Here is a 15,667-nt window from a genome sequence, read left to right as displayed (position 1 = left end):
TTGGATGATCACAGATATGAAAAATGAGAAATGTGGTGGAGCTACTTAAGCATACTCCAAGAATATTACAGGATGAAAAAACAAAATTACAGTATTTGGAAAAAATCACTACATTTTTGTTATGTCTGCAGTTTGCAAAGTATCAGATACAAATAATGTGTGTGGGATGTGATACAAAATTTTGAACATTTGGTCCTAGGTCTGCTAGCTGTTTGTGTATTGTTACGAAACCAGTGACCCACACATGTGGCATGTTCTGAGCTGTATTATTTAATACAATAATTCTGAAGTTCCGTACAAAATATGGAATACAAAATGCTTAAGTGTTAGATAAGGAGAAATTTCTAATATACTATGCCTGTAAAACTCTTCTAAACTTAAATTCAGTTTATCCCATCACCTAATAAGAGCAGTTTGTTTCTCAACACAAACAAAGCTAAGAAATCCATCTTCCCTTAAGTAAAGAGCCCCTGCTAATTATCTCTCTTTTCAATTTATAATGCACAATATGGAAATTATATGAAATAGAGGAAGCACATACTTACCTCACCCCGAACTCCTTGAAGGGTTTCTTTTTCATAGAGTATGAAGAAGATGGATCCCTTTTCACATGGAGTTTTTCCCAAACTAATTCTCTGCTCCTCTTTCCCTACTCTTGCTGCCACAACTCAAACAGGTTCAAAAACCTTGCAGCTTATGCTACTGTAACTTCTACACATTTCTTCTGAGTTTCCATTTGAATCTTTGTTTTGTATAGAAGAGACCCTAAGGTACACTACAATTCTGTGTCTTCACACCAAGAACCTATGTAGGCCTAGCATTCATTTGTATATTCTTTACATAAACAACACAAATATTGATATCTCATTTCAGCTTTTATTTGGATATTTTTAAGTTAAGTTGCTCAAGTCCATTTTCCATCAATACAGACACTAAAAATTGAGATCAACATTTAAGGCAACATTAGCATTCATGCCAAGCTCAATATGCAAACTCTAAGCACCACAGCATTTAAGAATTGTCACAAGTCCCCTACCTCCATCACACATTCCCTTTCCATTTTAACTCTGCTAACCCACACTACACTCAGGAATTCAATTTAGATGCCTATTCTCCAATAAGATCTTATCATTTCTTGTATTTTAATTATTTCATACTAGATTGCTTATGAATAAGGTGACATAAATGAGCGAGATATGTTTCATGGTGAAAGTACGTGGCTGATTTATGTTGTGAGAGCATATAGGAAAAATCTTTTTTTCCCTTTTTTTTCCTAATATTTAACATAATTATTCAACAACTTAGTACAAATGTTACATATTTAGTCTTTTCATAAAGGCCATACATTGAGACTTGTTAGAATGAAAATCTTGCTTTAAATTCTGATTTCTTTAGTCTTTAATGTTACTGTTGGCAAGTGTTTGAGTTAAGGATGCTGAAGTGCAACTCTTGTGTAAGAATATGTACAAGTATACAAAAGACCATACAATTCTTAATACAGAGTAAATAAGGATTTGTCTTGTGCCTGTGGAAATATTTCAACATGTGGGTCTTGCTGATTTCTCTTTTTACAGTAAAAGGAAGGGTTTTACTTAAGAAGTGTATTTATTACAAGATGATTATATCACAGAACATACAAGAGTTAAAATGAACTAGTTACAAAATAAGAAGTGATATGTAAATTTTCATATAACCTAATAGCAGGATCAGTATTTTACAAAGTACATATAAAAGTACTTCATATACAAAGAAACATACAAATGTGCAAACACCATTGTCACAGGTGGAAATTTGTCAATTGAAAAATGCTAGAAAAATCCTTCATTTTCCTTGTTTTGAAATTGTAAATGCATTAAAAACAGCTGCATTTCCTATTGTGTATGCGAAGTGAAGTTTATATTCCTTTCTGACAAAATACATTAGTTATAAAAAACAAACAAAAAATTAATAACTGAAAAATTGTATAAGTATAGTCAGTTTGATTAGGCTGACATTAAATTATAAGCAGAATGTCTGGAAAAAAAATGAGAAAATACTGAATCATATATACATTTTTTGTAATATTAGTGTGCTATTTAACATATTAACATATCAAAATAAAAACAATGGCTTAGTTACCTACAGATTCTACTCAATGTCATCACTATTTGTAGACTGTAAAACTTTTAATAATTTGGGGTTATTAAACACATTTCTCCCAAGATTTTAAGTTGAACAAACACAATTTTATCAAATGTAAAAATCTATAAACAGTCTTCCAATTTATGTGCAAAAATGTTTAAAAAGTATCAAATCACAACACATCAAACCAGATTATTTACATATTTAATAACTGTAAATGTTAACTAGCTAGTATTGTTCTGCTATAAATAACTTACCTGTCATTCAAAATGTGAGCATTTTAAAGATTTCAGTGCAAGTGCTTGCTCCACTGTTTAGTGCATTATCATCACGTTTGTTATTTTTTATTTTACAGTGAGCAGAACAGCATATAAATTAACATATACAACTCACACTTAAGAGATCTTCCTTCTACCAAATTCCTAGTTTGTCTTTTTCCTGTATCTCTATGATAGTGTCAGCCAGATTTCTTTCACATATCCCATCATAATAGCAAACAGAATCTAAAAAGAAAGTGCTATGATCTTCAGATAATCCCTAGAACTTGAAATTCCATAACAACATTGCTGAAGCATTCTGTAGAGCACGAGATTAAAGACTGGCCTGCATGCTGAGAAGACAATTGAAAATCTGTTACCTGGCAATTTCATTTTTTGGTCTTAAAAAAATATCAACAGTTTAAATATCAACAATCTGATATATATGTTACTGGACTAACAAGCTTTGTTTCTTTCTTTCTTTTTAGGAATTGTAGACATGTTTCCTCTTATCAATGACTACCTTGGAAATAAGGATTTCTGTTTAAAAATATAAATAAGGAGAAAATAGACTTTCTGCTGTAGAGATTTCTACAAGCTACTTTGGACAGCTTTCCTTATCAGAGCAACTCTGAAATGAGAAAATCAGGATTAGAAAATAGTGCAAATATGGCTCACTTTTCTAGCTAGGAATTGTACTGAAGAAAGTGGAAATTCAGGATAAATGAATTATTATTTTTCAAAGTCCTCCCTGCAGGAAAAAAAAATGGTTACAGTGGTTATAATTATTAAACAGAAAAGAAACTTCAGCATATTATCAATGTCTATAGCTGAAATGTAAGGAAGACTGGTTGTCAGCAACATTTCAGAACACATCTTACAAAAAGAGTTGCTTTAAACATATCTTGATCATGGAATGTTATTCCTTTCTAAGCATCTGAAATGCAGCTCTGGATTCTGTCCATCCATTGTTGAGCACTCTGTGCATCTTGGGCACAAAAATTATACACACGTTTGTTTGTCTTCAACTGCAAAAGAAAAATAAGAACATGAAAAGTCAACACAAAATAGAAAAAGAAACTTGTAAATTTTACTTTCAGCTGTAATCTACTAATTGAGTCTGAATGTATGGGTTTTTTTGTTTGTTTGTTTTAAGTTCTGCTGTTGAGAATCATGACTAGCTGGCTGCATAAAAACTTTTTGTGTTGGGTTGGCATGGCAGCTCCATTCAAGCTCTCGCCTTCCAGACGGAATGAAAGTAGTAGGTTAATCAAGGAAAGTTTCAGGTAAACATCAAATAAAAACCAGATATACTTACATCAAAAAATGCTTTTTCACTTGCATGTTTTGGGGCTCCAATAGTTGGAGAAGCAGGAATCACTGTTTCTACTTCTGCAAGGTCTATGTGACCCTTACAGCTTGTATCTTCACCAGAGTCATAGTATCGTAACTAGACCACATGAGAGAGAAAAGTTAAATCCAAATACACTATTCAGACAGACCTTTCATTTTTATTACCTTTATTATCCTTTCCTGGATATAACTTGGGGGTTTGGGAGTGAAGGTAGGAAGAAAAATGCTATTAACACCTGAAGCCATCAGACATGGGCAATTGCTAAGACACAGCCATTGGTCTGGTATATACAAGATAGTGGGACTGTTGAGAGCCTTTTACAGACCAGACCTCTATTTGATATCTCTGGCTAATAGCAATGTCTCCACCATCCACTCCTGTGCAGATCACTGAACTGAGAGAACGTGTAGTCTTGAGAGTCTCAGAGCAGAGGAGCTTCTAACAGTTAAACACTGTTTCTGTCAGAAAAACTGATAAGGAATGCTGACTCCTGAAGTCTAGATTCTGCTCTTATCCTTCACAAATCCTCTGCCCAGAAGCAATCTCTTCTCTGTTAATTTCAATGAAACTAACAGAAGAACATTGCTCCACCAGAGTTAAGAAAATATACCAGAGTTAAGAAAATATTCATTTTCTGTATTTCAAGAATGTAAAGTGATCAGCAAAAAATTAAGAATGATTTTAGATAATTATAAACACAGAGAACTCCAATTTTCCAATATTTAGTGGTTGAACAAAACTTGCTTTTTTCACTTAGCAAAGATACTTTAATATGAATGCAAATCACTGTAAACTGATTTTTGATATGCAGATCGTTCCGGAAGATAAAATCTAGAGTTCATTTAAAAAAAACATACAACAACCCATAAACAGATGCATAATAGTAAAGCAAACCCTCACAGCAACAGAATTCAAACTATGATCTACTTGTATCTGCTTCAGACTGCATACACTCTTACATCTGTGATATTCAGGAGAATATTTGGTTTATAAAAAATTTAAAAGTCTTTTTTTTTTTTTCTTCTGCAGAATGAGACTTTTCTCCTCTGTTTCAGGATGAACAATTACAATTAGCATATTTGCTAGTATATTACCACATAGCACAATCCAATTAGTCAGTTAGTGGCTTAAAAATGACTGTCTTGTATTACATATTTTTTAAAGTGTGTCAATTACAATGCATTAATATATTTTCTAACAAAGCAAACACAAGTCTCAGAGGTTATCTGAACAACCTACACTGTGTGGCTGTGTGGAACATTTTGCTCAGTAAAGATTACTTCTTGATCATTCAATACTGTTTTAAGCACGCAAGATCACAAATTTCCTCTGTCAAATTCTGTAAATCAGGTAAAATGTTTTGGCCAACAGATACCCTATTTTTAGTGCTTCTTGATGTACAATGATTTTTCAGAATATTTATGAATTATTTTGCTATTAAACTTACCTCACTGTGAATAATCTAAACTACTCCTATATATACACGTAACATTACAGTTCATCAGGAACTTGGCATTTGAAGACTTTAGAGGGAAAATTTGGGGGTGAAATTCTAACTCACTTTAATTTAAAAAATTCTAACTGATCTCAGAAAGATAGCTGTTCCTATTCTTCAGATTTGAAAATACTTCCAAGGTTTCACTCATTTTAGCTGTCTCAAATACAGATTACAGAAAAGCACCACAAATGCCAAGTGAGATAAATGGACTTTTCCACAAAAACAATTCAGATGATATTTTTTCAGGGAATATAATGTTATTTCATGTAAAGAAAAATGCTCATGACAAAGCATTGCTTTGAGGAGCAAAAAGGTTTTAAAATAAATGCTTTGGGAGCATTAAGTACCTACTCCAGTTTTAACAAGAACACCAGATTGAAACTTGCTATCAGTTACCATATTATCTCTCAGAATCCCAGGATTGCAATCAAGAAATTACCTTCTAAGTTTCCAGCTATTTAAAACAGATCTTGGTTCTTCTGGAAACTAAAGGGGTCATACTAGAATGCCTGATTATACTCAACACTTATTTGCTTAATGACCTTGTAGAGTTAAAAATGCTTTAAAAATTGCTACCTCCTCAAACTGTCCATTCAGAATGTTTTATCAGTCACACAGTATACACACAGTCTGTAACAATGTAACATACACACTGCTTCTGAAAATAATTATTATTGCTAATTATTTGTAAAATTAAACTAAATCAATAAATAAAAATGCAGCAAACTTGTCATAAAAAAAATCCAGTATTGAAAAGTTTTTACCTGGTGTTTGGTCACATCCAGCACAAACCAGCGGGGCTTCCAGCCTTTCAGCAAAGCTCCTCTTTTGTATAGCGTACCTTCAAAAGATCTGGAAGATGCAGAAAATACAAAAAACACATGATTCGGTAATGTGAATAGTGATTATATATAAAACCCAAAATGACTAAAAAAATATTTAAGCATTTCTTTTACTGTAGTGAAACAAATAATTTTTAAACAACAGCCTAGTTTAGGTATTGGTGACTGATACAGTGATAAACACTATTTGAGTACTTTAGACCCATTCAATATGCAGCTACAGTCCAGGCATGTCCAACCTGTGGCTCGAGGACTACATGCAGCCTGGCACCATTTTCAGTTGATATAAATACATTACCTGCAACTTTTCAAATGAAACATAGAGTTGCAATCAGATATTCAATTCAAAAATGTGATAAAAGTCTCATAGAAAGACATAAGCCCTATCCTACCAGAGAAAAATATCCCTTGCTTCACAACCATGCCTTATTCATGTAATTGCTTTTTAGTAGAATGTAAATTTGTGAGAAATTGTTAAGCATGAAATATATGAAGAGTAAAATTTCATCAAAAATCTCTGATGAAACTCTTGTGACTTCACTGCAAATTGCAACTACTGCCAAGAAACCAGACTGATGCATTAGTTTTACAAAAACAGGGTCAAATGTCCCACAAGCTTTATATGTCTCTGTTGTTCACTTTTTAAGCTTTCAAGAAAAATATTAAAATGTCTCCTGTTTTATTATGATGGCCCACAGCATCAGAGGCAGATGTTGGTGGTATGACAGTAGGGGCTGAACCTTCCCACCAATGTTCCCTTGTTGTTGCTGTGAGAGATGGCGGCAGACAAAATGGCATCTGACATGGAAATGAGCATGAAGCAAAGGGGTGTAACTGAATTCCTCCATGGGGAAAAAACTGCACCCACTGACATTCATCAACACTTGCTGTTTCTGGAAACCTGGATGTGAGCACAGTCAGGTGGTGGTGGTGCATTTCAGTCAGCAATATTGCATCACCTCTACTAGTGCAAATTTTATAAGCGCAGCATGCAGGCTCTTGTTCATTGCTGGCAAAAATGAACAGCTAATGGTGGTGCCTATGTTGAAAAATAGTGTTTTGTACCTGAGAATTTGCCCAGTGTTATTGTATTCTTTGTATCCGTTTTAGTTTCCATGGAAAATAAATATAAATATAAATATAAAGCATTACTTTCAGAGCAACCTATGTATATGTGGCTCAAGACAACTTCACTCAGTGCAGCCCAGGCAAGCCAAAAGGTTGGACAACCATAACCAAAACCTTCCTGTTCTATAAAGGGAAAGACTGAAAGATCTATGTATACAAAAGATACATTTTTTTCCTAAGGCTTGTACCATTCTTATACAAGGTTCATAAATACTTTCTGACTGTTTGGTTTACCTATTTTCATCATTCTTTGATGTGAAATGATTGTATAGTGTAGTTGCTCTCCTATCTACTCCATTGGAGGGAGATAAGCTTGCACTCTGTTCCTCACCCAGCCCATTGTCAGGCATTTCCAACAAAGATCTCTTTTGATAGGAATGCAGATTAGCTGACATCATCCCTGAGGAGCCAGAAGGATGTCTCTGAAGCTAAAAAGAAGAAAATAAAAGAAAAACAATTTTAAACTAAATCTAGACAAATTTAGAACTGAGAAGTCTGATTGTTTGATGAAATAAAACATTATAAATGTATTACAGTAGAAAACCAAAATATAACTTTCTTTTTGTAATAAACACGAACCACAACTCTTCCTGGTAGTTTATATAGTTAATAATTTGCATTAAAAATATGAATAGTGAAGAACTACTGCTGATCTATTACTAAAGATCTGTTAATAATTTATTTTTACATGCTTTTAGTCTCAATTAATCAGAATCCAGTCTATATTCATTGCTCTCATTAATGCTGCTGTGTGCAAGAGGAATCTGAAGAGAATATAGAAGTGCAATTTTAACGGAAATGCACTCCTCAATAAAGAGAGCATCTCATGGGTTTGAATTCTGGTGTAACTTCACAATTTCAACCATCAGCTTTGTACACATCTGTGAACACTGACATAATGATTTTTCAGCTTTAATTTTACCAGTGCTTATATGATAAATCAACCTTACCCTGCTAAGATTTGTCGATACCTGGCAAGGATTTGCTAAAATATTTGCAGCAATTTATTTGCTAAAATGCATTTGCAGCAATTTGAACATCAGCAGTTCTTTGGAATTTGGACTTTCTGTGGGGAAGTAAGATGTGTAATCACCTTCATAATATTAAGTATTCAGCATATTGTTTTGACTTGATCTACAGTTTATTATTTGCAAAATAAAAACATATGTAGCAACACATAGAACAGAAAATCACTCTTCACTGCAACAAGGCAAACCTTTAACATAACAAACACATGGAAGAAATACATACCAGCTTGCTCTTTCTCAGTAATATTATTCCTATATCACTTCTGTTCACTGTAGAAATTGAGTTATTTGTCATGCATTTTGAGATGATTTCAATACTACACAAATAATATTTGGTACAATGTGTAAATTGTGAATTACTATGGGACAAAAAAAATCTTCATAATACAAATCAGAGCTGCCTCTGAAGAGTCATAGAGATGGCATTTCACTGCATTTCCTATGCAGGAGGACACATTCACAAAGTGTGAGAAGACATTATTTAAGAAAAGCCTTCTTTATTCCAGTGACACAAACTTGAATACTGTTTCCCTTGCTTTCTCAGAATCATCTAGAACTAGTCAGACATTTGGATACAATACATTTCCATAAATTCATTAGTTGAAAAGAAAAAAAAAACAGTGAAGTTTCCAAGAGCTACTTTATAGATTTAAGTCATTTTAGTAGATTCTCAGTAACCTGGAGCAATAGGTATCCTGAATTTGGTCTTAATCTGCAGGACAGCATCCTAGAGAATTCTTTGGGGCTGACTCTTAGCTACTACATTTATCTGAGAACAAGAGACTGATGTCAGGTACATTTATACTTGCATTTTCTTTTCTGCTTCCAATTATTCAATAAAGACGTAATCCTCTGCTTTGGTCATATCAAAAACCTTCCATTCTGGGTTTGTCTAGGTATGAGGTGAACTTGAATGACTACGATAGACATAAAGCTTATTGCTTTATCGAAAGTAAAGGACAAATAACAGAGTAGTTCTGAAGACTAACAACCTCATGAAGGCTGGCAAACTTGAACAAGTTTGTGAAGCTGAAGAGTTATGGCACAGTTTTATGCCAAGTTGATAAAGAAAGCTCCCCAAAGCCATTATCTAACAAACTTCCTAGTGCACACAGAGAGAAAGAAAGAAAGAAAAGAAAAAAAGGCTGCTTTTGAATTAGAAAATATCTGCAATGTCAGCTACTCATTTTACAGGAGTCAAGAACTAGAAACATAGCACGAACAATTTTTTGCCTTTACCAGAATCTACAATTCCAAAATTCCATGTAGACATGGAAATATCTTTACTTATCTTTGAACCTCTGTCATTTCCTTTTGGCTACCTCCAGGAACTGATTTTTTTTTTGTACTTGAAGACTTTGACACAATGAATATTTTAATAATATTGAGTCATACAATTGTGTACTAGTAAAATGCTTGTGCTCATTTTGTCCACATGCCTTAATCTACTGCTGAGAACTAATTAAGTAAATGGTATAAGTAAAAACATGTTTTTCTATGTGTAGAGATACAGAGCTGGTATCCAAGGTTAGAACAACATGTTCAGTTTTTCAAAAGCAGTATTTTACTCCAAGAAACACAGTGATTTTGACAGTGTCCCAGGTAGCCTATAAAGCCTGTGCTGGAAGAATTCCTTTGATACTTACATTGTCTTGTCTAGTGTCATCCTTTAGATTCATTTTGACCCTTTCCCACAAAAGCTGCCATCTTTCTGGGCTCTGATTTAATTTGCTTTCCAATCTTTCAATTTCCTGAAACAAATAACAAGGGTTAAGGATAAACATTTTAAACTGATTAATTCCTTTAATACAATCACTTTAATACAATCATTGCCCAAGGAGGTTGTGGATGCCCCATCCCTGGAGGCCAGGCTGGATGTGGCTCTGGGCAGCCTGCTCTGGTGGTTGGCAACCCTGCATGCAGCAGGGAGGTGTGTCCTTTTCAACCCAGGCCATTCTACAATTCTATGATTTTCTAGTCAATATTTTTACACAGAAAACTTTTAGGCCATGTTGCCCAGTAAAGTACAAGCCAAACCAGCTATAAACTGCTATCAACTAAACTGAGAAATCAATGGCAACCAAATACAGCATCAGTCATATCATTCCTCTTGCATATCACAGGCTGAAGGGGCCATTATTCTTTCAGTTCTTCACCAGTTCTCTTGATCACACAACAGTTATCACCAACTGCCATAATAGAAACACGATAGAGATAAGGATAGAATATATTCTATAAAAATATTTACAAAAAACTACATTGCCAATATTAAGATTTACCATGATTTATAGAATATAATACAAAGCTGTAATAAAAGAAGGAAATGGAAGATTTATTCAATTTGGATGCCAAACTGTAACAACATGTTCTCATGGAACTTGGGAATATGACCTATGTTGATAACCTCCAGTTGGGGTTATTTCCTGTTAATAAGACAGTGTGTGCAAAGTTAAGTAAAAAGACACAATTTAATTAGTTTATGTTTACTTATGGAACAGCTTAGATATAACATTCATCAATGCATTTGCCATTACTGTGATATTTGGTCCATTTTTATCCTTCCTTTTTACATTTTTACTTTCAGCACCTATATTGTCATGAAAATCTGATTCTTAATGAAATCACATTTGAAACTTAATTTTGAAAATCCAGTTAAGGACTGATGACAGAACAAAAATTGCCTTAGGATAAAGAATTTCCATGCTATATAAAAGATAAATAAACCCAAAGACATTATTTTCAAAGAAGAGACAATTAGACTCTGACATTATTTCCACTATACCACATAACTAGTGTACCTTTCATCATATTCTAGGGGTATATTAGAATAACAGGAAATCATTGCTGATTGAAACTTAGAGAAAAAGACTGTATTTTTAAGGTAAGGAAACATTTGGTAAGGAAACAATTAACTGCTCAACTAAATTTGGAACACTGAATTGAAAATAAAGAAGCCTATATGACAGAGTCTAACAAAAACAAAATATATCTACAGATTCTTCCTTGCTGAAGGTAAATTAGAAAGTTGAAAAGTATAACTAAATAGAAGAGACATGACTTAACACAAAGAATCAAACTAGCTGAAAAGATACATATATATTGACTATTACAGGGCTCTTTTCCTGCCAAGAAATAAAACAAGAATAGCTTTGTTTGGATTATCCTCATTGGTAGGCACAAAAACAAGGAACGGCAAACAAGCCAGACCAAAGGCTTCTTTAGACCAGTTGTTCCTCTTTCAACATTCTTTCTGTAAAGTGTTCCTGATACATAGAACTGAATATATTTACCACAGACATTTCATGTAAAAGACTTCCCAAACTACTGTAAAAGCAATACAAACTCTTTAATGCTAAAGGTTGTTCAGGTTTTAATTTCAGCATTCTCCTTCTGCTACAGTCTTGACTTTTGAGTACAAGTCCTTCTCTGCAGAATCTGGAATTAACTGAAGCTTGTTACTTAGCAACTGGGTCACATTCCTTCTTTTTTTTTGGCTCCACAATAAGTGGTGCTTCCAGAATTTTAAATGAAAAACTTTCAACAACCTGCTATATATAACTTGAAAAGTTAGGAATAAAATCTCTTAATAAAGTCTTTGTAAAAAAAACTTACATGACAATAAATCAGTAAGATTTACTCTTGCTCCTTCAGTTTTAAATTCTACAGAGAACATCAGATTTTTTTCCTTGCATGTGTGCATTGTGCTACGAATAGCTGCACTTGAAAGAAAACTGCACAGAATCACAAAATTGATGAAGTTGAAAGTGCCCTCTGTCATCCTTAAGTTGGGCTGCCTAGAGGCAGTGGCCCCAGACCATGCCTAGGTGGCTCCAAGAGAGCAACTTGTGCCAGTGTTCAAACACACTTGCAGTAAAGAACTGTTCCTTCATGTTCAGATGGAACACCTCTTGTCCTGTTACTGGGCACCACCAGAAAGAGCCCATGATACCACCAGCCTTCTCTGTGGCACGGGAGCACTGCCCTTAAGGAACGCAGCTGATGCTGATGAATTGCAGGATTTGCAGTACCTTTCTGCAGAATATTGGTGCATATACCGATGTTTGGGCTTGCTCCTGCCAAGGTGCACTTCATCACTCAGACCAGTTAGTTCATTTACAGTGAATCACAACTCAAATCAAAGGGTCGTTGGAAGACCTAGTCTTTACCAGAAACATTTAAGGCTGAATTTTATTCTCTACTGAAGACATGCTGTACTCTTGGATGTGTCACACTGTGGTATAATCTTAATGAATTTTAAAAGCAAAGAAAGGAAGTGTTTTCAAAAATGCATTTGGAATCTCTTACCAAATGAGTTGGTTTGAGTTTTGTGGAGAAATCTGCCTTTTTTTTTTTTCTAAACTATTTGCAACTACTCTCTGAAAGAAAAAAAAAACAACAAAAGCAGTAGTCTCCTGTTTCACGATCCTTTTTCATTTTACTTAACAAATGGGTGGGTAATTACTCTTACTATCAGTATATATATTTGTTTCTGATTTCTATGATGTAGAAAGACCATCAGAGAATGGTCTTAATTGAAAATACCTTTATCTGGATCTACTTTTGAACATTTATATCTACAAGTTCTTTTTCCAGAACTTAAGGTTTGAACAAACCAGCTCATATTTTTTGGCTGGTGTGATAGAAGTGAATTTTGGAAGCTTTACACAAAAATTTGTATTTTGAAGTACACATTATTATCATTCAATTAGGATTAAATGAATGAAATGTGTAGTAGATTGCTTAACTTCCTAAAACTTGTAAGCATGAAGGCTTATGGAAAATAAAGAGCTATCACACACATCTCCTTAAAGGTGTCAAGTACACAAAGCACATTAAAACATTTACCACTAAAAAATCACACCTTTTGCTCCTCATAGAAAAGCACTGCATTGTAACAAGGACTATTGTGAACTAAGACATTCTGTAACTTCTCTGTTCCAGATTCACATCCTGAAGAGTATTATCTAATTTTCTATTAAAAAAATACCTTTAGAATGAACATATTTGGTATTATCATTATAAACAAAGAGAAAAATCAACCTTCCCTAACAGTTTATCATTACTGGAATATGTTCTCAGTTCAAACATTTTTTGGATACCAACACATTCTCAATGGATTTATGATTAAAGAGAGGTCTTTCTCCCTCATCAGCAATAGCCCTAAATTAACAACTTGTTTTAAAAGAAAGTTCACTTTGCTTTTAAACTTAGAAGAATATTTTGTAACCTTTATACAACCTCTTCGAAGTTCTCCAAATGTTCCTCTCCACTGCTATCTTTTATTACTATAATCTAATTCACAAATAACATTTAAACTCTATAAAATCTGACCCACATATCTTTGGAATATAATATGGCTAATTTCCCTGTTATATGGCTGTTTCTCACAGTTGTGGCTAGGATAAGCTTGGCATTTATTCCATGAAGAAATGCAGAGGAACACTGTTGCTATATTTCTAATGTAGTTCTGCCTATAGTTACAAAAGCTCTGTTTTTGTTTTGGCTTGGGTTTTTTTTTGTGAAAGAATTCTTGCTATGACCCCTGTTGAGGAACGGATAAGCTCTCTTTCATTGAATTTGTGAAGTTATAAGCTTTGAGCAGTCCTGGCTTTCAGTATCAAGAAGAGTTTCGTTGCTGAATTTTATTTTTGAAAATAGGACATTTTTCCTCTTTTTCATCAATAGTGTTTGTATGAAATGGACTAAAGGAGATAGCAGTTGCGTTCCTGAATTAAGCTAGCTCTCTGATGCAAGCAAGTCTATTCTGAATTATTCATATACATTCAGAATCTTCCCACCCTAAGACTTTGTTAAGAGCTATTTAATTTCAGTGATTTTGGGATTCCAAAGCATATCCCAACTTTCCAAGAACTGCTTCACTAGGCTTCACAATCTCAATTCTAATGAAAGTTAAAAGTCCACAAATATTTGGTATATGCAGCTGAATATGCACATAACTTGAAACAATAGCTCTTGGAAATGAAGAATGACCACATCATTTCTTCCCAAGCTATTAATCCAGGAGATAATGTAAACGTTAGGAGTGAAAGCCAATTACAATCAAACAACAAACATCTAAGAAAATACAACTATTACCATGCTAAATGGGATCCTTATTCATTTTCTAATTATGAAACAACAAAACCTGAGGAGCCTACTTGAGCCCACAGGAAAAAAATCATTGCCCAAATCAAGCATCCACATAACGTACTGAAATGTTCTGAAGCATTTCAGAATTTGAGTTAGGTCCTACTAAAAATAAATATACTAGAAGCAACTACGGAAAGTTTGGTTGATAAATTTGGGCCAAGACGCTCAGGGATATGTGTATATATATATATATGTATAGATAAAATCTACCTTTCACTGAAACCAACAACTGTTGGATTCTGTTTCCTGAACTTTCAGGAATTTGGATCTTTAAACTGAGTAGAAAAAGGGCAGAAAAACAGATTCAACTTTTGCATCAATTAAAAGAACAGTTACTGCATTTCTTACAGAAGGCAATCTGTTGGTCATACTAAATAACTACTCTGACTGGCTTTAATAATAATTTTATATTATATCCATAGGGCAATAACATACAGGGCAATAACAAAAAATAAAAATTGGGAAATAACATAAATAAAGGGTAAACATGATATGCGATAACTAAAATAACTTATTTTTTCTGTTTAACGTATGTACTTACATTTAAAAGGCTGCTGATGGCATCAGGTTGTATATTTTTAACATCATCATAACATGGCCACACTATTTTCCTCTTTCTCTGAGAGACTGAACCATCTGTTTGGTCAGCTTCCTCTAAAGCACTGCATTTTGCAGCCACCATATTCCAGTCATAGGAAGGACCTGTAGCCAAAATCTCTTCTACATAGTAATCCCACTTTTTGAGGCTGGACATACTTACATTTGGTTTCAGGGCCTATTAGAAAGAAAGTTTTATTATAATAACAGAAAGGAAGTGTCTGTGTTTCGGTCCGAAAAATGCAATACTTATATTTTATAGATTATTCTAAATTTAACAGTTTCTTGTGTTGGATAATACTGCAGTTTGATAATTTTCACAGCAGGATTCTGGCATATGGGTCAGATCAAAAAGTCAAACTAATACTAGCTTTGGGAATATACTGTTCAGAATTATCTTTCTACTAAACAAATTGTTTCCCAAGAACTCTAATTCAATATACAGTTGCAACCCTCACAATCTTTGTGACCCCTGTTAAAGATAGAAAAGGTACTTGATAGCAATCACCCTTAAATTCTCCTCAGCAGAAAATCCAAGACCTTCTATTATCAGGGAAAGGAAAAGGGCTGCATAACTTAGGTGGACAAACACTTGGAATAACCATAATAACATGAGCAAATGAGCCAGAGACTATTAAAGCTTTCACAGTAATTTAGAACACATGACTTTGTATTAAAGACACACTTCTTTT

General features: G+C 33.8%; 1 protein-coding gene across 1 annotated transcript; it reads right to left on the bottom strand.

Moving 5' to 3' along the window:
• Positions 1-856: 856 nt before the first annotated feature.
• Positions 857-15,175, bottom strand: LOC104910983 (myotubularin-related protein 13-like). The gene is made up of 6 exons (XM_010710935.2): positions 14,920-15,175; positions 9,875-9,979; positions 7,435-7,628; positions 5,995-6,082; positions 3,697-3,828; positions 857-3,406 (listed from the first exon to the last, which is right to left on the bottom strand). The coding sequence occupies exons 1-6, from the start codon at positions 15,130-15,132 to the stop codon at positions 3,308-3,310; spliced, it is 831 nt and encodes a 276-aa protein (XP_010709237.1). The 5' UTR covers positions 15,133-15,175; the 3' UTR covers positions 857-3,307.
• Positions 15,176-15,667: the final 492 nt, after the last annotated feature.

This window comes from Meleagris gallopavo, chromosome 5 (assembly GCF_000146605.3).
Source record: "Meleagris gallopavo isolate NT-WF06-2002-E0010 breed Aviagen turkey brand Nicholas breeding stock chromosome 5, Turkey_5.1, whole genome shotgun sequence".
NCBI lineage: Eukaryota > Metazoa > Chordata > Aves > Galliformes > Phasianidae > Meleagris > Meleagris gallopavo.
Note: the sequence above shows the minus strand (reverse complement) of the source record. Positions and strands in the feature narration are given on the sequence as shown.

Coding starts and splice junctions, on each gene's coding strand:
- LOC104910983 (XM_010710935.2), bottom strand. CDS start 15,132: ATGTCCAGCCTCAAAAAGTGGGATTACTATGTAGAAGAGATTTTGGCT. Junction 9,980..14,919: donor CCATCAGCAGCCTTTTAAAT/GTAAGTACATAC, acceptor TATTTGTTTCAG/GAAATTGAAAGATTGGAAAG. Junction 7,629..9,874: donor ATGACACTAGACAAGACAAT/GTAAGTATCAAA, acceptor TCTTCTTTTTAG/CTTCAGAGACATCCTTCTGG.